Genomic DNA, 27,629 nt, shown 5'->3' with positions numbered 1-27,629 from the left:
GAGGGGGCATCCTCCGCTGAGCTGGGAGGCCTGGAGGAGGCGGGGCGAGGCCTCTTGGACTCCAACTCCCAGAAGCCTCAGCTGTCTCAGCCCATAGTGAGGGCTTCTGGGAACTGGAGTCCAAAACTCTTCAAAGGCCTGCGGATGGGTCCTTCTCCAGCCTTCCCTTTCATTTCAGAATGGAGAGTGATTGGAAACAAGGCAAACGGGTTTTATCTATCTGGAATGATGACCAGGGAAGGAGGAAGAACTTTTTGCCTGTTAGAGACAAGTGTGAACTGAATGGCTTTGCAGCTTCAAAGCCCGGCTGGTTGCTGAATGTTGCCTCTGGCCACCTTGATTAGCACTGAATGGCCTTGCAGCTTCAAAGCTTGGCTGGTTGCTCTCTGTTGCCATTGGCCACCTTGATTAGCACTGAATGGCCTTGCAGCTTCAAAGCCCGGCTGGTTGCTGAATGTTGCCATTGGTCACCTTGATTAGCACTGAATGGCCTTGCAGCTTCAAAGCCCGGCTGGTTGCTGAATGTTGCCACTGGCCACCTTGATTAGTGCTGAATGGCCTTGCAGCTTCAAAGCCTGGCTGGTTGCTCTCTGTTGCCATTGGTCACCTTGATTAGCACTGAATGGCCTTGCAGCTTCAAAGCTTGGCTGGTTGCTGAATGTTGCCACTGGCCACCTTGATTAGCACTGAATGGCCTTGCAGCTTCAAAGCCTGGCTCGTTGCTGAATGTTGCCATTGGTCACCTTGATTAGCACTGAATGGCCTTGCAGCTTCAAAGCCTGGCTGGTTGCTGACTGTTGCCATTGATCACCTTGATTAGCACTGAATGGCCTTGCAGCTTCAAAGCCTGGCTGGTTGCTGAATGTTGTCATTGGTCACCTTGATTAGCACTGAATGGCCTTGCAGCTTCAAAGCTTGGCTGGTTGCTCTCTGTTGCCATTGGCCACCTTGATTAGCACTGAATGGCCTTGCAGCTTCAAAACCTGGCTGGTTGCTCTCTGTTGCCATTGGCCACCTTGATTAGCACTGAATGGCCTTGCAGCTTCAAAACCTGGCTGGTTGCTCTGTTGCCATTGGTCATCTTGATTAGCACTTAATGGCCATGCAGCTTCAAAGCCCGGCTGGTTGCTGAATGTTGCCATTGGCCACCTTGATTAGCACTGAATGGCCTTGCAGCTTCAAAGCCAGGCTGGTCGCCGACTGTTGCCATTGGCCACCTTGATTAGCACTGAATGGCCTTGCAGCTGCAAAGCCTGGCTGGTTGCTGAATGTTGCCATTGGTCACCTTGATTAGCACTGAATGGCCATGCAGCTTCAAAGCCCGGCTGGTTGCTGAATGTTGCCATTGGCCACCTTGATTAGCACTGAATGGCCTTGCAGCTTCAAAGCCTGGCTGGTTACTGAATGTTGCCATTGGCCACCTTATTTGTTTATTTATTTATTTAGCAGTTTTGTATACCGGTCTTCTCGCCCCTATCGAAGGACTCAGGCCAGTTTCCAACAGTAATATCACAAACAGTCATTAAAAAACATCATATTGCATATTAGACTAAAAACATTAAAATAGCAAAATGCAGTCATATAATTACAATGGTCAGTCGTCACAATAAAATCGTTGTTCATCATCATCCATCCATATCACAGAATATTGTGATAATATTACAATATAATGGTATAATACAATATAGTAATATTTAATACTAATATTGTACTATGCTAACAATATATTGTGTGTGTATATATATGTGTGTGTGTGTATATATATGTGTGTGTGTGTGTGTGTATATCTATCTATCTTTCTATCTATCTTGTAAGCTGCTCTGAGTTCGAAACTGCCCACATTTCTAGGGAAGAAAGGAGACAGAGCACAGACGCCGTTCAGCTAGAATAGCTGCTAAAAACGCTGAGCTAATTGGGAGATGCCCTAGCACCTCCTGCATGGGAAATTCAGGGCTATAAATCAGAGGCAGGAGCAGTCAGCTTTCGCTGATAACAACAACCCTGATACTGCTGTTTTCACTCCAATGGAATCTGCTTTGTATCTGCTTAGTTCGTCTGTTGTCTGATGTAAGCCTGGTGTTTCTTTTGGGACTTTGTAAGAGGCTTTAATTTGTGTCTGGATTAAGACTTCCTTCTTTCCTTTTGCACTTTTCAATTGCATTTGCTTGTGTTTGCTGAAGTAAAGCATTTTCCTTTTACTTTCAACATTGTCTAAAGGCTGTTTACAGAGGGCAACTCAGGACAGAAAACAAGGGAATTCCAGACATGAAAGAATAAGGGCCAGGTAACACCTCCCAACAAAGGATTCCCCGAGGCAGGACTCAGCCAGGTTTTGAAGCTGCAAGGCTTTGCAATGTTAACCGGGATTGTGGCGCAGCTGGCTGAGTGTCAGCTGCATTAAGATCACTCTGACCAAAAGGTCATGAGTTCGAAGCCAGCCCGGGTTGGAGTGGGTTTCCAACCAATTGTGTGTAGCCTGTTGTCGACCTTTGCAACCCGAAAGACAGTTGCATCTGTCAAGTAGGAAAATAAGGTACCACCTTAAAGTGTGGGGAGGCTAAATTAACTGATTTATGAGGCCATAAAGAAGACTCCAGCAAAGCGTTCCAGCGGGGAAGCATGCGGGGAATGCGGAAGTGCTTCATCAGCGTCGCACGGCCAGAAAAAATTAAATAGCCTCTGTGTATGTCTGTATATATTTGTATGTCAAAAATGGGCATTGAATGTTTGCCATATATGTGTACACTGTAATCCGCCCTGAGTCCCCTATGGGGTGAGGAGAAGGGCGGAAGAGAAAAGCTGTAAATAAATAAATAAATAATCAAGGTGGCGAATGACAACATTCCAACAGACAAGAGTTCTTTCCCCCACCCTGGACCTTCCACAGACATATAAACCTCTCTTGCTTAGTTTCCAACAGACTTTGCCACCTCTGAGGATGCCTGCCATAGATGTGGGCGAAACGTCAGGAGAGAATGCTTCTGGAGCACAGCCATACAGCCTGGAAAACTCGCACAACAACCCAGAATTCAGACTTCCACAACTACACCTAGAAGTAGCCCAATTTTATTATTGTGGTAGACCGGAAAAAAAAATCTCAACTTTGCTTTTGTAGAAAAACAACAACAACAAAGTTAACAACTATCTGCCTTTCGGGGCACAACAAATCCGACAAAAGGCAGAAACGGGGTGGGGAGAAAGTGGATAGCACACAACCTTCTGGCATATTGTCGAAGGCTTTCACGGCCAGAATCATTAGGTTGTTGTGAGTTTTCTGGGCTACATGGCCATGTTCCAGAAGCATTCTCTCCTGAAGTTTCGCCCACATCTATGGCAGGCATCTTCAGAAGTTGTGAGGTCAAGTTGGGTTTACATATCTGTGGAAGGTGCTTCTGGAACATGGCCGTGCAGCCCGGAAAACTCACAGCAACCCAACCTTCTGGTAGCTCTCTGGGGTGGTTTGCAGAGAAAGTGGTTTGCCAATAGGACCAAATACTAGTTGGAGGAAAGAATGAGCAGGAACTAGCTCTCTCTATTTAGCTACGGAAAAAGTTCTCGGAGCTCGACTTTCGAGAAACTAAACGCACAGGACAAAACAAAACGGTCTTTGGCAGGGAAGACCCAAATCCCTGTTCTGTTTACAACTTAATCCTGCTGGAATGGATGGCGAGTGGGTTATGTAGTTGCCTGCAACAGCTGTGGATAGCGATACTTGCAGGAAAGACATAGTGCCTGGAGGACCCAGTATCCACCTAGAAGCGCAAGTCCCTCTGGACGGCTTCAAAACAAAGCTGGATGACGTACTTCAGCCAATTCGGGTCAAATATTTTGCACCAGATTTATGTTGGTGATGCTGACGAGTTCTTCTTTTGGGGCCGTAAGGGTAAGCTCGTTTTCCCTTGCCTGCATTAGATGGCCCATTAGTACGAGGGTTGAATGAAAAGTAATGCCTCCACCTTGGTAACTCCTCAACAGATGGTAAGCAGCTGGTACTGGCTTGTTCTGTAGACTCTCCTCTACAGTTCCATTGTGGTAGGAAGCCTTACCATTGAATGGCTGTGTTGTTAAAGTGAAAAGTAAGGCCTCCACCTTCGTAACTCCTCAACAGATGGCCGTACTGGTATGCAGCAGGTACTGGCTTGTTCCGTAGACTCTCCTCTACAGTTCAATTTTGGCGGGAAGTCTTAGCATTGAACGGCTGTGAGGTTAAAGTGAAAAGGAATGCCTCCACTGGGTTGTTGTAGGTTTTTCAGCTGATCACCTTGATTTGCGTTCAATGGCTTGGAAGTGCCTGGGGGGAATCTTTTGCTGAGAGTGATTTTATGTGCCTGTTTGTTTCCCCTCTGTTGTTTTGCTGTTGTAATTTTAAAGTTTTTTAATACTGGTAGATTTTGTTCATTTTCATGGTTTCTCCCTTTCTGTTGAAATTGTCCACATGCTTGTGGATTTCAAGGTGATCAAGGTGATCAGCTGAAACATTCACACCTAGCCCCAGCAGAAAAAACTCCTTTGTCTCACCCTGGTCATTCCACAGATATATAAACACATTTTTCCTGCTTCCAACAGACCTCACTATCTCTGAGGATGCTTGCCATAGATGCAGGCGAAACGTCAGGACAGAGTGCCTCTATAACATGGCCACATAGTCCGAAGAAACCTACAACAACAATTCCAGCCATGAAAGCCTTAGACAATTATTTCTGCGTTTGATTTATTAAAATATTTTCATCCAAACCCAAGTAACGAAGGTGGAGGCATTACTTTTCATTCAACCCTCGTACGATCAAGTGTAAGAGAGCAGAGGACAGAGGGCTGCCATACTGAAACGTCTGAAAGAGGGACTCTTCTGGGAACGGGCTTCGTACACTTCCAAAGCCTCGTTTATTGCTTCCTTGCAGGAAACTGCAATCGCAAAACGGTCGCTATTCCTTTTGCAAAATCCCATTTTGCAAAATCCCAATCCTGGTCCTAAGAACCCGTTGCGCGATTCAGATCAGAAGCATATTGCATTGTATTGCGTTTACCATTTCAAGTGGTCGGTGCACAGGATTGCAACTCTTCGAGAAGGGATCGGTATAGGGAAAGGCAGTGGTATCCATGCCTAGAGGCGATTTGTCTGAGTCTTGCAGCAAATGGGACACACTAGTGGTTACGCTTCCCTTTCGCTGGTCGGATCGTGATCCTCTTGCTACGGTTTTTTGGCCCCGTGGAGGCAAGCGCCATCAACATTTGTCAAAAGTGCTCTTTGCTGGATGGCAAAGCCTGCTGTGTGTTGGGGTCCTGGCTCTCCTAGTTCCTAGAGGAAGCACTTCCAGGAACCAAAACATTCATGGCGAAACATCCTCCAAGGGCCGACTCATTTGAACGGCTTTAAATCTGTTGGAATGAGCGGCTCCGTGTCTTTGCTGGCCATCTGCGGGGAGAGTGGGGAGGAGGCGGCCGCTAAGCTCTGGATGGTGGCCTGCTGGTGCTGCTTGGCTTTGTTATAGAGCAGGACCCCCACGGTCACGAGCACCGTTCCGATGGCCGAGAGGCTGGTGATTTTGTTGCCGAACACAATGATGCTGAGCCAGATGGACAGAGCGTGCTTGACAGTGCTGGCGACGCTAAGGAAGGAACGAGAAAATGGCGTCAGTGAATGGGGGAAGGCATGGTCCCACTCCCTTCTGTTTTGGTCAGACCCCGCATGGAATAATGACCCTGGAAATAATTAAAAAGCAGCAAAGTAAAAAAGCACTTTAAAGAAATAGGTGAATCCAATTAGGTAAGAAGATAAGCAGGAACAAAATAGTGAGGTGAACCTCTGTGAGAGTGTTGCACTCCAGGACAGGAAAAGCCCTCTGACTTTAAACATCACACGTTGAATAGGAAAACAATCCTTTTATTGGAGATAATTAAAAAGCAGCAAAGTAAAACGCACTTTAAAGAAATAGGTAAATCCAATTAGGTAAGAAGATAAGCAGGAACAAAATAGTGAGGAGTGTGAACCTCTGTGTGAGAGTGTTGCACTCCAGGACAGGAAAAACCCTCTGACTTTAAACACCACACGTTGAATAGGAAAACAATCCTTATATTGGAAATAATTAAAAAGCAGCAAAGTAAAAAAAAAAAAATAGGTAAATCCAATTAGGTAAGAAGATAAGCAGGAACAAAATAGTGAGGAGTGTGAGGTAACCTCTGTGTGAGAGTGTTGCACTCCAGGACAGGAAAAGCCCTCTGACTTTAAACACCACACGTTGAATAGGAAAATGATCCTTATATTGGAGATAATTAAAAAGCAGCAAAGTAAAAAAGCACTTTAAAGAAATAGGTAAATCCAATTAGGTAAGAAGATAAGCAGGAACAAAATAGTGAGGAGTGTGAACCTCTTTGTGAGAGTGTTGCACTCCAGGACAGGAAAAACCCTCTGACTTTAAACACCACACGTTGAATAGGAAAACAATCCTTTTACTGGAGATAATTAAAAAGCAGCAAAGTAAAAAGCACTTTAAAGAAATAGGTAAATCCAATTAGGTAAGAAGATAAGCAGGAACAAATTAGTGAGTAGTGTGAGATGAACCTCTGTGTGAGAGTGTTGGGCAGGAAAAGCACTTTAAAGAAATAGGTGAATCCAATTAGGTAAGAAGATAAGCAGGAACAAATTAGTGAGGAGTGTGAGATAAACCTCTGTGTGAGAGTGTTGGGCAGGAAAAGCACTTTAAAGAAATAGGTAAATCCAATTAGGTAAGAAGATAAGCAGGAACAAATTAGTGAGTAATGTGAGATAAACCTCTGTGTGAGAGTGTTGGGCAGGAAAAGCACTTTAAAGAAATAGGTGAATCCAATTAGGTAAGAAGATAAGCAGGAACAAAATAGTGAGGAGTGTGAGATAAACCTCTGTGTGAGAGTGTTGGGCAGGAAAAGCACTTTAAAGAAATAGGTGAATCCAATTAGGTAAGAAGATAAGCAGGAACAAAATAGTGAGGAGTGTGAACCTCTGTGTGAGAGTGTTGCACTCCAGGACAGGAAAAACCCTCTGACTTTAAACACCACACGTTGAATAGGAAAACAATCCTTTTACTGGAAGTAATTAAAAAGCAGCAAAGTAAAAAGCACTTTAAAGAAATAGGTAAATCCAATTAGGTAAGAAGATAAGCAGGAACAAATTAGTGAGTAGTGTGAGGTAAACCTCTGTGTGAGAGTGTTGGGCAGGAAAAGCACTTTAAAGAAATAGGTGAATCCAATTAGGTAAGAAGATAAGCAGGAAAAAAATAGTGAGGTGAACCTCTGTGTGAGAGTGTTGCACTCCAGGACAGGAAAAGCCCTCTGATTTTAAACACCACACGTTGAATAGGAAATCAATCCTTTTATTGCAGATAATTAAAAAGCAGCAAAGTAAAAAGCACTTTAAAGAAATAGGTAAATCCAATTAGGTAAGAAGATAAGCAGGAACAAATTAGTGAGTAGTGTGAGATAAACCTCTGTGTGAGAGTGTTGGGCAGGAAAAGCACTTTAAAGAAATAGGTGAATCCAATTAGGTAAGAAGATAAGCAGGAACAAAATAGTGAGAAGTGTGAGGTCAACCTCTATGCCAGAGTGTTGCACTCCAGGACAGGAAAAGCCCTCTGACTTTAAACACCACACGTTGAATAGGAACACAATCCTTTTATTGGAAATAATTAAAAAGCAGCAAAGTAAAAAAGCACTTTAAAGAAATAGGTAAATCCAATTAGGTAAGGATACAAGCAGGGACAAAATAGTCCAGGGTAAAGTTCTGCAAAGTCCATGAAAACAAAATCCACACTTCTCTAATGTAATCCAGAAAACCAGGAAACATTAATCCAAGGTATTCGTTTGCAAATGGAAGCAGATCAACAGGGACCACTCCGGTGGGAAGGTAAGAATTAGGGTCAGTCATGCCAGTGGCCACATGACCTTGGAGGTGTCTGTGGACAACGCCGGCTCTTCGGCTTAGAAATGGAGATGAGCACCAAGCCCCAGAGTTGGACACAACTAGACTTCAGGTCAAGGGGAAACCTTTACCTTTACCGTATTATTACTACAAAGGCTGGGTGGCCATCTGCTAGGGGTGCTTTGATTGTGCTCTTCCTACATGGCAGAAGGGGGTTGGACTGGATGGCCCCTGAGCTCTGAAATACTAAGTTTATGTTGGTCAGATAGCCTGCATTATCAGTTTACAATTAAAATAAGGGATGATGAATTATTTACAAGTGTGGATTAAGTTTCGCTCCCAGTGTGCTCAGATTCGTATAGAATCATAGAATCATAGAATCAAAGAGTTGGAAGAGACCTCCTGGGCCATCATCCAGTCCAACCCCATTCTGCCAAGAAGCAGGAATATTGCATTCAAAGCACCCCTGACAGATGGCCATCCAGCCTCTGCTTAAAAGCTTCCAAAGAAGGAGCCTCCACCACACTCCGGGGCAGAGAGTTCCACTGCTGAACGGCTCTCACAGTCAGGAAGTTAGGAAGTATACCTTGTGCCTGTTCTGGTTTGGCACTTTAAACTGGGATACAGCTGGAATTTGTCATAATCTAAAGAGAGATCTTGCTCACCTTGGTGTGCCCCCCATTCCTCATCTTCAACAGACTAAATTCGGGATAAAACGGCAGAAAAATACGGAAACCGAATGGCGTTTTGTACCTGAACGTCACGGGAGAAATCTTGCCCATCAAGGCGTAGGCCGTGACACTTTGCAAATGGAAAAGCACGCCGTCGATGAGGAGCAGCACAACAATGTCCTGGTTGTACTGGAAGCTCCTCCCGCTCTTTCCAATCACTGGCACATCCTGAGACATAAAGAAACAAAACAGAAAAATAAATACAGGTGCCGATGTCCTGATCTCACCTTCAGAGCAGCGGTTCTCAACCTGGGGGTCGCGACCCCCAAGGGGGTCGTTTGGCCCTTTCGGAGGGGTCGTGAGGACACCTCCTTTGGCCACACCCCCAAGGCTTTGGTCCCTGCCCCGGCCGGCAAGGGCGCGACCCAGGCGAGGGTTCCTTTGCGTGAGGCTTGGTGTTGCGACAACAACCCTCTTGACAACAATCCACCACACTTGACTGCAGGAATACAATCCTTTTTACTAAAAAACGTTGAATGCAAAGCAGAGGAAAAATGAGAAATAAATAAAAACCATGCAAATCAGCAACATGAATGAGTCCATAAAAAACACAGCAAACACAGCAAACGATGATTTACCCTTGATGATTCATGAAATCTGCTAGCTCCCAGCTAACGGCGCTTGGAACAACTTGAGAAACTACGAGAAACCCAGCCACTTGAATCAGGAGGCCTCCACAGGCATGCCCTTGGAAAGTGGAACGATGCCTGGTCTGGAGGCAGCTTCAGACCCGGCACTCTTAAAGGAGAGAAATCTATTACGAGACACACCTGAAGTTTTTGTTTGCATTTCTCTCAATCTTTCTGACCTCTGTAAACTTTGTGCTTCTCCCCTGCTCTGCCGAATCTGCACCCTCCTTCCCTCATTAGGCTGACCAGGTGTCAGATTCTCTGGGGAACTAAGGCTGGGAGGAAAAAGGAGTGAAACTTCTCCGCAAGGGAGTGAAACTTCTCCGCAAGGGAGTGAAACTTCTCCGCAAGGGAGTGAAACTTCTCCGCAAGGGAGTGAAACTTCTCTGCAAGGGAGTGAAACTTCTCCGCAAGGGAGTGAAACTTCTCCGCTTGTTTCGGAATGAATGTTCACATGGGAACTTTGACTTTCATTTTCCAAGTGTGTAGGAATTTCACTATTCAACCCACATTTCAGCTCTGGTCACATCCTGCCTTGACTACTGCAACGCTCTCTACATGGGGCTGCCCTTGAAGACGGCCCGGAAGCTTCGGCTAGTCCAGCGCGCGGCAGCCATGTTACTAACAGGAGCGGGACGCAGGGAGCACACAACGCCCTTGTTGTTCCAGCTCCACTGGCTGCCGATCTGCTACCGGGCCCAATTTAAGGTGCTGGTGTTGGCCTACAAAGCCCTAAACGGTTCCGGCTCAAAATACCTGTCTGACCGCATCTTGGCCTATGAGCCCACGAGGACTTTGAGATCGTCTGAGGAGGCCCTTCTCTCGATCCCACCTGCCTCACAGGCACGTCTGGCGGGGACGAGAGAGAGGGCCTTCTCGGTGGTGGCCCCCCGACTGTGGGACACTCTCCCTGTAGACATCAGACAGGCGCCCTCCCTTATGTCATTCTGCAGGAGCCTAAAGACTTGGTTATTTGAGAAGGCGTTTAACTAAGTGCTATAACAATTGGTAATGACGACTGGAATGGAATATGGACTACGAGATTGGCTTATGATTCTACGATGAGGCGGCGCGGATGATTTAGTGTAATTATTTGATTGTTGTATTATTGATAGTTGTTGATATCTCGTTGTGCTTTTGCTTTATTGTAAACTGTGTTTTTATATGTTGTACACCGCCGTGAGTCGCCCTAGGGCTGAGAACGGCGGTCAACAAATGAAGTAAATAAATAAATAATAAATAAATAAAGACAGACTCTTATTCCACATAGCTACCGCAGCAAGATTAGTCTTAGCATCTAAATGGAAAAGCCAGGACATTCCCAAGCTAGATGACTGGAGACTAAAGCTAATGGATATAATGAATATGGACACCTTGACACAACAGACTGGTCTCCAATCAAAAATTTATCTCGGAGGAAACTAAAATCATAAATGGTATCAAAGGAAATAAGTAAATGAAAATAGAAGAAAAGCAAAGAAGATAACACTAGTAACAACTAACTACGAGGGAAATAATGAGTAAATAAAATACACTAACAAATACTAACACACTCCACGTCTCACATCCCATACCACATGCACCCCGCTCCCTTCCCCTATTTCCCCATTAGAGAAGGGCCACCTCCCTAATCTCCCCAGTTCCCATCTCCCCCCCCCCCCCCCCCCTGTCACTAGGAGCTAGGTCGCTATTCCTCTCCCCCTTCTCCCTTTCCTACTACCCCCCCCTCCCAATTTTTTAAGATATGCTGTTTATGTCAATGATTGTCACCGAGTTGATGTACAACCACTGAAAACCACAATAAAAATTATATTTTTAAAAAAAGGAAATACAATCAAAGAATCGGGTACAGGGTCACACAGAGGCTGAACCCCAACACCTGTCCTCGCGCAAAGCCACCCACGCCTGCTTTGTGTTCTCGCCGGTCGGCAAGGGCAAGAGCCAGGCGAGGGCTCCTTCGCGTGAGGCCTGGCCTCACACAAAGCCTCCCTTGCCTGCCTCGCGCTCTCAAAAATAATTTAATGGTTGGGGGTCACCACAACATGAGGAACCATATTTAGGGGTCACGGTGCTAGAAAGGTTGAGAACCACTGTTTCAGAGTCTGCAAAGGTCTGGCTGCAACTTTGGTAAGATCCGATTGCATTTGCCAACGATGCTTCTGATTATTTGCAAGCTTAAGCATAAGTCAAAGGCAGGGATTTGTTTTCCCATGACCCTTTTCTCACCATGAAAAAGATCCAAGCTGGAATCAGCATGATGACGGCGGCAGCGCTCGTATAGAACTGCAGTTCTGGTGCACTGTAAGAGCAGAGGGGAGAAGACATTACGTTTCTGTCTTAATCTCCTGCATATGTCATCAGAATACTCAATCTGCCCAAATGTGAACACTGGTGGAGTTTGGGAGTTGTAGTTCACCTCTATCCAGAGATCACTGTGGACTCAAACAATGATGGCTCAGGACCAAACTTGGCACAAATACTCAATATGCCCATACGTGAACACTGGTGGAGTTTGGGGAAAATAGACCTTGACATTTGGGAGTTGTAGTTGCTGGGATTTATAGTTCACCTCCAATCAAAGAGCATTCTGAACTCCACCAATGATGGATTGAACCAAGCATGGCACACAGAACTCCCATGACGAATAAAAACTACTGGACGGGTTTGGTGGGCATTGACCTTGAGTTTGGGAGTTGTAGTTCACCTATACCCAAAGAGTGCTGTAGACTCAAACAATGATGGCTCAGGACCAAACTTGGCACAAATACTCAATATGCCCATACGTGAACACTGGTGGAGTTTGGGGAAAATAAACCTTGACATTTGGGAGTTGTAGTTGCTGGGATTTATAGTTCACCTCCAATCAGAGCATTCTGAATCCCACCAATGATAGAATTGGGCCAAATACAGCACACAGAACTCCCATGACAAAAAAAAATACTGGAAAAGTTTGATGGGCATTGACCTTGAGTTTTGGAGTTGTAGTTCACCTCCATCCACTGTGGACTCAAACAATAATAAATTTGGACCAAACTTGGTACGAATACTCAATATGCCCAAATGTGAACACTGGTGGAATTTTGGGGGAAACAGACCTTGACATTTGGGCGTTGTAGTTGCTGGGATTTATTGTTCACCTACAATCAAAGAGCACTCTGAACGCAGCCCACAATGGATCTGCACCAAACTTGGCACACGACCTACATGGCCAACATTAAATACTGATGGGGTCTTGGAGGGCGGGGGCTGTTTTTGAATTCTGAAATAATCTTTATTTTGAATATTTGTTTAAAAACAGGACAAACAACAAAGGGGAGGAAGGGACAAAAAGGAAAGAAGACTCAAACCAGTACCAAAAAACAAGTGGAATTATTATTATTATTATTATTATTATTATTATTATTTCTGGAAGTTGTAGTTCACCAATACCAAAAAGGGAGAGAAGGACAGATGGAGAGATTCCTCAGCCTTCTCTGCCAAAAGGGTTCCTAAGCCCATAGAAATATGAGTTTTCTGATGGTTTTTGGTGACCCCTCTGAACACCCCCCCCCCGATCCCCCAGGGTTGAGAAACACTGCCGTAAAGCAAGCCATCAAACCAGGGACAACCAAGTCTGCTTCTGGAACTTACGAGAAACGGTACTTGTCTCCACTGAGCAGTTTTTTGGAGAACACGTTCTGCAAGCTGTAAGGAGGGAAAGGAAATCACGTTTATTTTTAAGCCTAAATGGGAAGGAAAAAGAAGAAGCAGGGGAGGCCATTGCTGACATTCAATAACATGGAAAAGTTAATTAAATACATACATACATACATACATACATACATACTAGCTGTCCCCGCCACGCGTTGCTGTGGCCAACCTTCCCTCCCTCTTTCTCTCCTTCTTTCTTTCTCTCCTTCCTTTCCTCCCTCTTTCCTTCCTTTCCTCTTTTTCTTTCCCTTCTTCTTTCTTTCTTCTCTACCTGTTTCTTTTCTCGCTTCCTTTGCTCTTTGGTTCCATCCTTCCTTGTCTCCTTCCTTCCTTCCCTCCATCCCTCCCTCTTTCTCTCTTTCGTTCCTTCTCTCCTTCCTTTCTTCCCTCTTTCACTTTTTTATTTCATTCTCTCCCTCCTTCTCTTCTTCCTTCCTTCTCTACCCTTTTCTTTCCTTCTTTATCTCCTTCCCTCCTTCACTACCCTTCTTTCCTTCCTTCCTTCCTTCTCTCATTCCATCCTTCTTTCCCTCCTTCCTTTTCTACCTTTCTTTCTTTCCTTCCCTCCTTCTTTCCCTCTTTCTCCCCCTCCTTCTCTACTTCCTTCTCTACCCCTTTCCTTCTTTCTCTCCTTCCCTCCTTCTCCCCCTCCTTCTCTCCTTCCTTCCTTCTCTACCCTTCTCTCTTTCCTTCTTTCTCTCCTTCCCTCCTTCTTTCCCTCTTTCTCCCACTCCTTCTCTCCTTCCTTCCTTCTCTACCCTTCTCTCTTTCCTTCTTTCTCTCCTTCCCTCCTTCTTTCCCTCTTTCTCCCCCTCCTTCTCTCCTTCCTTCCTTCTCTACCCTTCTCTTTCCTTCTTTCTCTCCCTCCTTCCTTCATTCTCTACCCTTCTCTTTCCTTCCTTCTCTCCTTCCCTCTTTCTCTCCCTCCTTCTCTCCTCCCTTCATTCTCTACCCTTCTTTTTTTCCCTTCCTTCTCTCCTTCCCTCCTTCTTTCCCTTCTTCTCTCTCTCTTTTTCTCCCTCCTTCCTTCTCTACTCTTCCTTCCTCCCTCCTTTCTGTGTATGTGTTTTGTGTGTATATATGCATATATGTGTGTATATATGTGTGTTTGTGTGTATATATATGTGGTTTTGCACGTGCATTGTAATGCTGTTTTTATTTTTGGTTTTTTTTGGCCTTTTTGAGTCCCTTCTGTCGTGTTTTACAGTGTTTTTATGAGCGATGGTCACTCGTTGGCCTGAGAGGTGTCTTGTGTCCAAATTTGGTGTCAATTCGCCCAGTGGTTTTGGAGTTCTGTCAATCCCACAAACGAACATGACATTGTTATTTGTATCGATATACCAGTCCATGATGTTAGTTGACAAAGCTGCAGAAAAGCCCAGGACATTGAAGCTGAGCTCGGTCGCGGTGCAGAGAGCAAGGCCCCCCATGACGGGAAGGAGGGAGAGGTTCACCAACAGACCTAGGTGCATCGGAGACAAAAAGGCAGAGAAACCGGGGGAAAAACACTCAAAACCAACACTGAATGCTCTCGCAATAAAGCAGCCACAACAAGGCCGTCACACAACAACATGAATTAATATAGGCGAGTGCTTCCATCCTGATTCAGGATACAGATGTCTCTCCCCTCTTCTCATTGGGGCTTTCTGATGCTGAGCAGAATTCTGGGAAATGTAGTTCAGGCCAAGGCCTTTAGAATTCTCTGGCATAGGGCTCCTCGCCTTCCCAAACTACATTACCCAGAATCCTGTGCTTTCTCAGAGCAGCTTACAAGATATATACACACACACACACACACAATATATTATATTATTAGCATAGTACAATATCAGTATTATATAATACTATATTGTATTATACCATTATATTGTAATGTTATTAGTAATATTACATGTAATATAAAATATATAATTACAATATATTATTAGTATTAGTATTATATTGTATTACATTATAATATATATTACATTATATTATATACATGTATTACATTATATTATATTATATTATATTATATTATAAGCATAGCCCCCCTTTCACTCTTGCCCAGAGCAGAATGGCAGCCTTTTTGGCTTTGTTTAGCTTGCTTGCGCTGAAAATTATTAGCACAGTCCCCTCCCCACCCCCCTTCGCTCTTGCCCAGAGCAGAATGGCAGCCTTTTTGGCTTTGCTTGTCTTGCTTGCACTGAAAATTATTAGCACAGTCCCCTGCCCCCCCCCCTTCACTCTTGCCCAGAACAGAATGGTACCCTTTTTGGCTTTGCTTGGCTTGCTTGCGCTGAAAGTAATTAGCATAGTCCCCTCCCCCCCCTTCACTCTTGCCCAGAGCAGAATGGCAGCCTTTTTGGCTTTGCTTGGCTTGCTTGCGCTGAAAATTATTAGCATAGTCCCCCTCCCCCCACCTTTATTCTTGCCCAGAGCAGAATGGCAGCCTTTTTGGCTTTGCTTGGTTTGCTTGCGCTGAAAGTAATTAGCATAGTCCCCTCCCCCCCTTCACTCTTGCCCAGAACAGAATGGCAGCCTTTTTGGCTTTGCTTGGCTTCTTTGCGCTGAAAATTATTAGCATACTCCCCTGCCCTCCGCCTTCACTCTTGCCCAGAGCTGAATGGTACCCTTTTTGGCTTGGCTTGGCTTGCTTGCGCTGAAAGAAATTAGCATAGTCCCCTCCCCCCCCCTTCACTCTTGCCCAGAGCAGAATGGCAGCCTTTTTGGCTTGGCTTGGCTTGCTTGCGCTGAAAATTATTAGCATAGTCCCCCTCCCCGCACCTTTACTCTTGCCCAGAGCAGAATGGCAGCCTTTTTGGCTTTTCTTGGCTTCTTTGCGCTGAAAATTATTAACATAGTCCCCCTCCCCCAACCTTTATTCTTGCCCAGAGCAGAATGGCACCCTTTTTGGCTTTGCTTGGCTTCTTTGTGCTGAAAATTATTAGCATACTCCCCTGCCCTCCGCCTTCACTCTTGCCCAGAGCAGAATGGCACCCTTTTTGGCTTTGCTTGGTTTGCTTGCGCTGAAAGTAATTAGCATAGTCCCCTCCCCCCCCCCCCTTCACTCTTGCCCAGAGCAGAATGGCATCCCTTTTGGCTTTGCTTGGCTTGCTTGCGCTGAAAATAATTAGCATAGTCCCCTGCCCACCCCCCTTCACTCTTGCCCAGAGCAGAATGGCAGCCTTTTTGGCTTTGCCTGGCTTGCTTGCGCTGAAAATGAAAATGACTTTGGGATGCTTCCGAGGTTTACAAAACTCAAACAAAAAAGTATTGGGTAAGTTTCAAATCTTAGATTTTTGCAGCAGGACATGTCTACGTGTCGGATATCGCATCGTAAGTACAAATGTAACGATTTTGATCCGACTTATGATAACTAACAATAATTTTGCCCAGCCCTAATATATGCATGTTTGTTGGAGACAGCAACAGAGGCAAAGAATGTGAAATGACTGCTCTAGGCTATATGACGGACACATACGGTTCTTCAGCGGTGCTTACCAGTGTATTCCCCCAATATCATGCGGGACATGATCACCGTGAAGATGGGGGCCGAGCTTTTCACCGTCTCCGCGAAGGACACGGCCACGTTCTTCAGACTAACCAGGCCCAAGACAACCGTGGCAAACCTGAAATAACAACTCGCTTAAGGCTCTAATAATAATAATAAAGAAAATCACAAATATATACTATCTAATATTTATTTATGTTTTTAGTGTTATTTATTTGTTTTATTTTTTTGTTTTATTTGTTTTGTTTTTGCTTGGCCCCTTGTTAGCTGCTCTGAGTCCCCACTGGGGAGATGGTGGCGAGGTATAAATAAAGATTATTATTATTATTATTATTATTATTATTATTTATATGCGACATTCATATGCCACCCTTCTCATCCCAAAGGGAACTCAGAGAGGCTTACAAGATATATACACATATGAGCAAAGCAGGAGTATAAGAATGTAGGGGAAGAGAAAGAGCAATGGTGATGAAGAAAAAAAGAGAGACCAGCATCACTATGAAAGCACATTTATACATTTTCCCTTATCACTTCCAAATTGCTTCCCATGGTATTAATTCTTTTTCCTTATATCTCTCTCCTAATATATATGCCTCTTTGTATGTAACTTTAGTCTTGTCTGGGATATTCCTTTATTCTATTTTTATAACCATTTGTATTTGTTCTCGTTTTAGGAATTTAATACAGTTACTCCAATCCGTTGATCTGTTTTGGGCAAGTATATATATGGTGTATTTTGGGGGGTTTTAAGTCTGCTCTGCTAGGGTTTTTTTTGGGGGGGGGATTTTTAGGGGTGATGAACACTCGTTGGACTCTTAGGTGTATTGTGTCATAATTTTGTATCAATTCGTCCCGTGGTTTCTGAGTTCTGTTAATCCCACAAATGAACATTACGTTTTTATTTATATAGACTACTAGCCGTCCCCTGCCACACGTTGCTGTGGCCCACTCTGGTGGTCATGGGGGTTCTGTGTGGGAGGTTTGGTCCAATTCCATCGTTGGTGTGGTTCAGAATGCTCTGTGATTGTAGGTGAACTATAAATCCCGGCAACTACAACTCCCAAATGTCAAGATTCTATTTTCCCCAAACTCCACCAGTGCTCACATTTGGGTATATTGAGTATTCGTGTAGAGTTTGGTCCACATCCATCATTGTTTGAGTCCACAGAGATCGCTGGATGTAGGTGAACTACAACTCCCAAACCAAAGGACACTGCCCACCAAACCCTTCCGGTATTTTCTATTGGTCATGGGAGAACTGTGTGCCAAGTTTGGTTCAATTCCATCATTGGTGGGGTTCAGAATGCTCTTTGATTGTAGGTGAACTATAAATCCCAGCAAGTACAACTCCCAAATGACAAAATCAACTTTTTTTGAGTGAAGGATCTACATGTTATATTAAATATATAATTATAATATTGTATTATTAGTAGTATTATATTGTATTATGATAAATATTATATGTATATACAATATATTATATTATTAGTATAGCGCAGGAGACAAGGTGGGACTGCCTTCCTGGCCCCCTCTCTCTTCACTCCGGCCCAGAGCAGCAGTTTGATATTTGATATCAAAACAAATCAATGAAAATAAGCATGCACCTCACTCCTTACCTCATCAGTCCCACAAACAGCATGATCATGATGAAGTTGGGCGGGTACGAGAGGCGGGCCTTGTGCTGGTACAGGCAGCAGGGGACAAACATCTTGACACAGCCAATGAACGTGGTGGAGAGCATCTGGACGGCACCTGGACCACAAGGAAAGGCCCAACGTAATGGATGGACAGCGCACTAGGCGAGCAAGGCACATAAGAGCGAGAGCGCAGCTCACAGAAGGCAACGCCCCACAGTCTCTGCTTGATGTGAGAGCTATGTCAAAACCGCTAGGAGGGGTGGTATATATAGTCAATAAATAAATAATAAAGAAATACATTGTTATCATTATCATTAAAAAAGGACCTTAAAACCTGGCCCGTGAATTGGTTGAGACTTGATGAAATATTAACTGAAAAACTACTGCAAAATGTGCTATAGCAGGAGGGACATCCTGCAAAGACAAAGATACTTTTTTCCATGTTTTTGCAGTACTGTAATGTGCTCTATGTGGGGCTACCCTTGAAGACGGCCCGGAGATTACAACTTGTCCAACGTTCGGCAGCCAGATTAATAACTGGGGCGACTTTCAGGGAGCGGTCAACTCCCATGTTTAAGGAGCACCACTGGCTGCCGTTTCTTTTCCGGTCCCAATTCAAGGTACAGGTCATCACCTACAAAGCCCTAAACGGTTTGGGACCCGCCGACCTTCGTGACCGTATCTCTCTCCACGTACTAATCCAGGCCCTTAGATCTTCGGGGGAGGCCCTCCTTTCACCCCTACCAATCTCACATGCTCATCTTGTGGGCACAAGATCTCTCATTAACTGGAGAGATCAGGAAAGGCCCTTCTCTAGAAACATTCAAAAAGGACCTTAAAACCTGGCTCTTCCGCTGCGCCTTTGGGGAGTAGGTGCACAATATGACTCCATTGTACCCCTCAATGCTTTTCCCACTGGAATACACGCCCTCCACATGGGAAGTTTAGCTTCACAGCTATGTATGTTTTTACTAGGTCCCTGCAGATAACTTGCTCCTATTTTTATCTCATTAGAGTTTTACAATTGTTTTTATCTTGTACATTGTTATTGTGATTGTGCTTATTGGAAAGTTATTTTATGACTGTTTTTTAATGTAATTTGATGATGTTGTTTATTGTTTATGCTCTGGTTTTATTTTGTTGTAATATGTTGTCTGGGCTTGGCCCCATGGAAGACTTTGATCATGTTTTTTTGCCCTGCTGAATGGAGTTGGATTGGATGGCCTTAAGGCAGCATTTCTCAACCTGGGGTTTGGGACCCCTGGGAGTAGTTTGCGAGGGGGTGTCAGAAGGGTTGCCAAAAACCATCAGAAAACACAGTATTTTCTGTTGGTCATAGGGGTTCTGTGTGGGAAGTTTGTCCCAATTCTGTCATTGGTGGGGTTCAGAATGCTCCTTGATTGTAGGTGAACTATAAATCCCATTAACTACAACTCCCAAATGTCAAGGTCTATTTCCCCCAAACTCCATCTGTGTTTATATTTGGGCATATTGAGTATTCCTGTCAAGTTTGGTCCAGATCCATCATTGTTTGAGTCCACAGTGCTCTCTAGATGTAGGTGAACTACAACTCCAAAACTCAAGGTCAATACCCACCAAACCTAGTATTTTCTGTTAGTCAGGGGAGTCCTGTGTGCCGAATTTGATTGAATTCTATTGTTGGTGGAGTCTAGAATGCTCTTTGATTATAGGTGAACTATAAATCCCAGCAACTACATCTCCCAAATGACAAAATCATCATTTTTTGAGTGATGGTCACTCCTTGTCTTGTGAGATGTTTTGTTGCCAAACTTAGTATGATTTCGTTCATTGGTTCTTTTGTTTTTAAGTCACTCATTACGACATGAGCATTTTTATATATATAGATAGATTAGGAAAAGGCATTATATCCCAGGACAAAAATCCTGTTACATAATGTAATCGAATCTACAAAGTGTAGTCAAGTGTAACCTGAGCTCATAGGAAAGATTGGCAACTGCAAAAATACCATATTATATTGGGAGGGGGGGATGTTGGGGGGATACTTACCCAGCATGCTTGGCTCCCCCTCCAGCAGCGACAGAATGTACTTGTTCAGGAACAGTGTGCAAAAGCTGAAGAAGAACCACAAGGTGAGGTAGACGAGCGCATGGGAGTTCCAGATGCCCAGATCGGACTCAATGACAGTGGTCTCGGTGATGGTGATCTTCAGGACGTTCTCCTCGGGCACGCTGTCGCTCCGGGCCAAGACAAACCTCTCGCTCCGGCCGTGGAAGAGGGAGCCCAGCTGGAGGCCTTTGCTTCTGGGATGCTTCTCTTCCGGGAGCAGAGCCAAAGTGGCAAGGCTCGGATCCGGGAGGGGACAGTCCGGACTCGGGCCGCCGGTGGCCATCTTGGAGGATGAGACCGGCCTTGGGTTCTGCGAGCATCGACCACACTAAGGACGGGCTGCGGTCAGTTCTTTTGGCGAGGCTGAGGATGTCTCCCAAAGCTCACCTCGCAGGTATGAAACCTAGGGTGCTTCCTGTTGAAAACAGTCCCATTCCCTGCAAAGGAAAAGGGAAGTTTATTTAAGAAACCTAACAAATATTGGTTTGAAAACATGCAAATGTGAGTAGATCAATAGGTACAGCTCTGGCAGGAAGGTAACAGCGCTCCATGCAGTCATGCTGGCCACATGACCTTGGAGGTGTCTACAAAGAACGCCGGTTCTTCGGCTTAGATATGGAGATGAGAACCAACCCTCAGAGCCAGGGAAGGCCAGGGAACAGTTCCACCTTGTCTCCTGTGCTATGCTAATATATAATATAAGGTAATATATTGTATATACATATAATATTTATAGTATTACTAGCCATCCCCTGCCACACGTTGCTGTGGCCCACATAGCGATTCTGTGGCCCAATTCTATCGCTGGTGGGGTTCAGAATGCTCTGTGATTCTAGGTGAACTATAAATCCCAGCAACTACAACTCCCAAGTGTCAAGATTCTATTTCCCCCAAACTCCACCAGTGTTTACATTTGATTGAGTATCCGTGTAGAGTTTGGTCCAGATCCATCATTGTTTGAGTCCACAGTGATCTCTGGATGTAGGTGAACTACAACTCCAAAACCAAAGGACACTGCCCATATAAATCCCAGCAACGTCAACTCCGAAATGTCAACGTCTGTTTTCCCCAAACTCAACCAGTGTTCACATTTAGGCATCTTAAGTATCCGTGCCAAGTTTGGTTCAGATCCATCATTGTTTGAGTCCACAGTGATCTCTGGATGTAGGTGAACTACAACTCCAAAACCAAGGACACTGCCCACCAAACCCTTTTAGTATCTTCTGTTGGTCATGTGAGTTCTGTCTGCCAAGTTTGGTTCAATTCCATCGTTGGTGGGGTTCAGAATGCTCTTTTATTGTAAGTGAACTATAAATCCCAGCAACTACAACTCCCAAATGACAAAAGCAATTTTTTTGAGTGAAGGACATACACTGGGTTGTTAGGTGTCTTGTGTCCAAATTTGGTGTCAATTTGTCCAGTGGTTTTTGAGTTCTGTTAAAACCACAAACGAACATTACAATTTTATTTATATAGATAATGTAACACAGTATAATACTACTACTAATAATATGACATTATAATTATATATTTTATATTAAATGTAATATTACTAATAATATTACAATATAATTGTATAGTACAATAGAGTGGTGTATAGCGCTGATATTGTACTGTACTAATGGTATAATGTATTGTGTGTGTATATATACAATACATTATACCATTAGCACCGTACAATATCAGCACTATACATCACTATATTGTGATATATAGTGTGTGTGTGTGTATACACAATAATAATGATGACGACAGCAACAGGTAACAAATAAAATTTATCATTATTATTATTATTATTATTATTAAGCCATCATTCCTCATGGTTTGAGGTTCAAAATGGTTCAAAATGACAGATAACATATAATACTCTCTCTCAATCTCTCTCTCTTTCGCTCTCTCTCTCTATATATATATTTACTGTATATACTCAAGTATAAGCCTAGTTTTTCAGCACTTTTTTTTAGGCTGAAAAAGCTCCCCTCGGCTTATACTCGAGTCAAGGTTATTTATTCTTTTACTCTGCTATTAGTATTATTTTATTACATCTATTATTTTACTCTATTATTATTATATTTACATTATTTTGCTCTATTATTATTATTACATTTACAGTATTTTACCCTATTATTATTATCACATTGATTATTTTAATCTATTTATTATTATTATTACATTTACAGTATTTTACCCTATTATTATTATTACTCTATTATTATTATTACATTTACAGTATTTACCCTATTATTATAATTATTACATTTATTATTTTACTCTATTTATTATTATTATTACATTTACAGTATTTTAACCCATTATTACTACATTTATAATTTTATTCTATTTATTATTATTACTATTATTATTATTATTATTATTACATTTACAGTATTTTACCCTATTATTATTTTAATCTTATTATTATTATTATTATTATTATTATTATTACATTTACAGTATTTTACCCTATTATTATTTTAATCTTATTATTATTATTATTATTATTACATTTACAGTATTTTACCCTATTATTATTATTCCATTTATTATTTTAATCTAATTATTATTATTATTATTATTATTATTACATTTACAGTATTTTACCCTATTATTATTATTATTATTACATTTACAGTACTTTACCCTATTATTACTACATTTATTATTATACTCTATTATTACTGTTTTTATTGCATTTTCATTATTTTGCTTTATTATTTTTATTATATTTATAATAAAAATAATAAAGTAAATTATTATATTTATTATTTTAATAATAAGTACATTCACATTGAAAGTGGTTAGAATAATGGTTTAATAAGAGTTAGACAGTCTTATCTTAAATGACAGTTTTATGTAAATATTGAGAAACATTTAGCCTATTGATGTCTCAATTACAGTATTTTACCCTATTATTACTACATTTATTATTTTACTCCATTTATTATTATTATTATTATTATTACATTTACAGTATTTTACCCTATTATTACTACATTTATTTTACTCCATTTATTATTATTATTATTATTACATTTACAGTATTTTACCCTATTATTACTACATTTATTATTTTACTCCATTTATTATTATTATTATTACATTTACAGTATTTTACCCTATTATTACTACATTTATTATTTTACTCCATTTATTATTATTATTATTACATTTACAGTATTTTACCCTATTATTACTACATTTATTATTTTACTCCATTTATTATTATTATTATTACATTTACAGTATTTTACCCTATTATTACTACATTTATTATTTTACTCCATTTATTATTATTATTATTATTATTATTATTACATTTACAGTATTTTACCCTATTATTACTACATTTATTATTTTACTCTATTATTACTGTTTTTATTGCATTTTCATTATTTTACTCTATTATTTTTATTATATATATCTATTTTTATTTTGAAATTGACCCATCGTGGATGCATTTCTCACTCTCGTCTTATACTTGAATCAATACGTTTTCCCAGTGTTTTTGAGATAAAATTAGGTGCCTCGGCTTATATTTGGGTCGGCTTATACTTGAGTATATACGGTATATATATATTTCTCAAAATACACATAGCAAAACTTTCAGAGGGAGTTCCTTAAAGGAAATATCGTCCACTTTCTTGCACCTTGCTACAAAAAAGTCCAATTCAAACACATGTTGTTAAAATCAATTAGCAATACAATCTATGATGCAATACTGGCCAAACTGGGTGATTTCAAACTGGTTTTTACCTCCCTAGGCAACAGACCTGGCAATTATACATTCTGCATCCATGTGCCACGTTGCCTTTCAGCTCCTCAAGCAACGAGGATTTCGAACCTCCGTGGCTTTCCAACACAAATGCCCTTTGGAATGAAGCCACGGACGTGTTTGCAAAATAATCATAACAATAGAGCTTTGCATCTGTGTGTACGTATGTGTGTGTGTGTGTATATAGACAGAGGGAGTTACAGGGCCGGAAAAAAAATCTGATTTATCTCCAGGAACTCCCTTTTGCACGGATTCAACGACCAAGCAAAAAGACATGTCAATTAAGCAATAAAATCATTATATATTTACCTTTGGACATCCGTGGGACACAAATAGATAGGGGGGAAAGGGCTGCCTTAACCTGTTTTTACAGAGTTATTGGAAAGGGGAGCCACTGAGCAGCCGCCACGTCTCTCGGAGGCACGTGCCTCTTCCGTGCAAACAAAAACAAACCAGGCACGAACACCCAAAGAGAGGTTAAGGCCAAGCTTCTGTGGGCAAGGGCTGTTGCAAAGAGAGGGGTTTATTTTTCTATTTTTAAGACTACAACTCCCAGAAGTCCTCAGCTTCCATGTCTAAGATGATCTGGGAATTCAAAAGATCTGACAAATGGCCCCAAGTGTTGTTGGGACAGCTGCCTGCCTACTTCCTCCCTTCTCCAGCTCTTAGAGGTCTACTTTCTCTCTTCTCTAGTTCTAAGAAAGGTCTACTTTCTCTCTTCTCCAGCTCTGAGAAGAAGGCCTACTTTCCCCCTTCTCTAGCTCTAAAGAGGCTTGCTTTCTCCCTTTTCCAGCCTTGAGAAAAAGCCTACCTTTCCCCTTCTCCGGCTTTGAGAAAGGTCTTTCTCTCTTCTCCAGCTCTGAGGAAGGCTTAGTTCCTCCCATTTCCAGCTGAGACCTGCTTTCCCTTTTCCAGCCTTGAAAATGGCCTGTTTTCTCCCTTCTATAGTTCCGAGGCCTACTTTTTCCCTTCTCCAGCTCCGAGAAAGGCCTACATTCTCCCTTCTCCAGCTCTGAGAAAGGTCTACTTTCTCCCTTCTCCAGCTCTGAGAAAGGCCAACTTTCACCCTTCTCCAGCTCTGAGAAAGGCCAACTTTCTCGCTTCTCCAGCTCTGAGAAATGCCCACTTTCCCCCTTCTCCAGCTCTGAGAAAGGCCTACCTTCTCCAGCTCTGAGAAAGGCCAACTTTCTCGCTTCTCCAGCTCTGAGAAATGCCCACTTTCCCCCTTCTCCAGCTCTGAGAAAGGCCTACCTTCTCCAGCTCTGAGAGAAACCTACTTTCTCCCTTCTCCAGCTCCGAGAAAGGCCTACTTTCTCCCTTCTCCAAATATGAGAAAGGCTCACTTTTTTCCTTCTCCAGCTCTGAGAAAGGCCAACTTTCTCCCTTCTCCAGTTCTGAGAAAGGCCAACTTTCTCCCATCTCCAGCTCTGAGAAACACCTATTTTCTTTCTTCTCAAGCTCTGAGAAAGGCCTACTTTCTCCCTGCTCCAGCTCTGAGAAAAAGCCTACTTTCTCCCTTCTCCAGCTCTGAGAAAAAGCCTACTTTCACCCTACTCCAGCTCTGCGCAAGGCCTACTTTCTCCCTTCTCCAAATATGAGAAAGGCCCACTTTCTCCCTTCTCCAAATATGAGAAAGGCTCGCTTTCTCCCTTCTCCAGCTCTGTAAAAGGCCAACTTTCTCCCTTCTCCAGCTCCGACAAAGGCCTACTTTCTCTCTTAATCTCTGAGAAAGACCTACTTTTGCTCCAGCTCTGAGAGAAACCTACTTTCTCCCATCTCCAGCTCTGAGAAAGGTCTACTTTCTCCCTTCTTCATCTCTGAGAAAGACCTACTTTTCCTCCAGCTCTGAGAGAAACCTACCTTCCTCCTTCTCCAGCTCTGAGAGAAACCTACTTTCTTCCTTCTCCAGCTCTGAGAAAAGTCTACTTTCTCCTTTCTCCAGCTCCGAGAAAGACCTACTTTTCTTCCAGCTTTGAGAGAAACCTACTTTCCCCTTTCTCCAGCTCTGAGAAAGGCCTAGTTGTTGTTGTTTTGGTCTGTGACCTTTTCCTTCCTTCCAACCTTTCCCCTCCTGCTGATGTCCCCTTTCTTTCCCCGTGACGTCAGAGAGGGCCACTTCACCTAGCAACGAGCCCACCTCACAGGAGGGCCACTTCACCCCACAAACAGAGAGAGACAGACTTAAGACTTATAGAAAAATAGATCAGATAGATAGATAGATAGAGATAGAGATAGATAGATAGAGATAGAGATAGAGAGATAGATAGATAGAGATAGAGATAGATAGATAGAGATAGATAGATAGATAAAAATAGATAGAGATAGATAGGTAGAGATAGAGATCGATAGATAGAGATCGATAGATAGAGATAGAGAGAGATAGAGATAGATAGATAGAGATAGATAGATAGATATAGATAGATAGAGAGAGATAGAGATAGATAGCTAGATAGAGATAGATAGAGATAGATAGAGATAGATAGATAGAAATAGATAGATAGATAGATAGATAGATAGAGATAGATAGAGATAGATGGGTAGAGATAGATAGAAATAGATAGAAATAGATAGATAGAGATAGCTAGATAGAGATAGAGATAGATAGGTAGATAGATAGATAGAGATAGATAGATAGATAGATAGATAGATAGAGATAGAAAGAGATATCAGTGGTTCTCAACCTGGGGTCCCCAGATTTTTTTGGCCTACAACTCCCATAGAGATAGATGGGTAGAGATAGAGTTAGATAGATAGAGATAGATAGAGATAGATAGAAATAGATAGAAATAGATAGATAGAGATAGCTAGATAGAGATAGAGATAGATAGGTAGATAGATAGATAGAGATAGATAGATAGATAGATAGAGATAGAAAGAGATATCAGTGGTTCTCAACCTGGGGTCCCCAGATTTTTTTGGCCTACAACTCCCAGAAATCCTAACAGCTGGTAAACTGGCTGGGGTTTCTGGGAGTTGTAGGCCAAACACATCTGGGGACCCAAGGTTGAGAACCACTGAGATAGATAGATAGAGATAAGAGAGCTAGAGATAGATAGAGAGAGAGAGAGAGAGAGAGAGAATAGGCCTAGGCCAACTTGGGCCTACCCTCCAGTTGTGTTTTGGACTCCAACTCCCAGCATTCCTCACAGCCTCAGGCCCCTTCCTTTTCCCCCTCAGCCGCTTAAGCGGCTGAGGGGGAAAAGGAAAGGGCCTGAGGCTGTGAGGAATGCTGGGAGTTGGAGTCCAAAACACAACTGGAGGGAAGGCCCAAGTTAGGCCAGGCCCAAGGCTCCAAGGGCGACACACCCACCTGCTTTGGCCTTAGTCTCGCCCTCCTCCTCCGCCGCCATGACTGAGGACGCTTCCACTGACAACGAGGAAAGGGGGGAGACAGAGACAGAGAGGCTGACATGCGCAGAAGGGCTCCTCTGATTGGCTCTTCCCGAACGGAGGGCGGAGCATGCGCAGACGTGTCCCCCCGAGGTATTTTTTGTATTTTAACGGCTGGCGCCGCCGTCACCATGGCAACGTCAGGCCTCCCTCAGACCCAAGATGTCCTCCTCCTGATTCAGGCCTCATTTTGGCCTTTTGTCTTGGGCTAGTCTCTTCATCTCTGGAAGGAAGTCATGGTAGGGTACAAAAGTATGCCTGCCTTTCGCAGAGCTGGAGAAGGGAGAAAGTAGGTTTCTCACAGA

The 27,629-nt window shown here is 42.8% G+C and overlaps 1 protein-coding gene across 2 annotated transcripts; it reads right to left on the bottom strand.

Annotated features, from left to right (window-relative positions):
• Window positions 1–3,050: 3,050 nt before the first annotated feature.
• SLC35E2B (solute carrier family 35 member E2B) lies at window positions 3,051–27,336 on the bottom strand. 2 transcript variants are annotated; one of them, XM_060759033.2, is made up of 9 exons: window positions 27,245–27,336; window positions 20,103–20,599; window positions 18,054–18,189; window positions 16,425–16,552; window positions 14,283–14,403; window positions 12,882–12,935; window positions 11,478–11,550; window positions 8,645–8,790; window positions 3,051–5,606 (listed from the first exon to the last, which is right to left on the bottom strand). In XM_060759033.2, the coding sequence occupies exons 2-9, from the start codon at window positions 20,443–20,445 to the stop codon at window positions 5,357–5,359; spliced, it is 1,251 nt and encodes a 416-aa protein (XP_060615016.2). In that variant the 5' UTR covers window positions 20,446–20,599; window positions 27,245–27,336; the 3' UTR covers window positions 3,051–5,356. The 2 variants fall into 2 exon arrangements, with proteins under 2 accessions (XP_060615016.2, XP_067329055.1); XM_067472954.1 differs by lacking the exon at window positions 27,245–27,336 and adding an exon at window positions 24,244–24,369.
• Between the last annotated feature and the right edge of the window lie 293 nt (window positions 27,337–27,629).

This window comes from Anolis sagrei, chromosome 13 (assembly GCF_037176765.1).
Source record: "Anolis sagrei isolate rAnoSag1 chromosome 13, rAnoSag1.mat, whole genome shotgun sequence".
Taxonomy (NCBI): domain Eukaryota; kingdom Metazoa; phylum Chordata; class Lepidosauria; order Squamata; family Dactyloidae; genus Anolis; species Anolis sagrei.
This window is presented reverse-complemented; position numbering and strand designations above follow the sequence as displayed.

Bases quoted from the DNA above. Each gene is read 5' to 3' on its own strand.
- SLC35E2B (XM_060759033.2), bottom strand. From the start codon at position 20,445: ATGGCCACCGGCGGCCCGAGTCCGGACTGTCCCCTCCCGGATCCGAGC. The intron at 18,190-20,102 runs GTAAGTATCCCC...CTTGTGGTCCAG, and splicing joins GGGGGAGCCAAGCATGCTGG to GTGCCGTCCAGATGCTCTCC. The intron at 11,551-12,881 runs GTAAGTTCCAGA...CTGCTCTTACAG, and splicing joins GGAGACAAGTACCGTTTCTC to TGCACCAGAACTGCAGTTCT.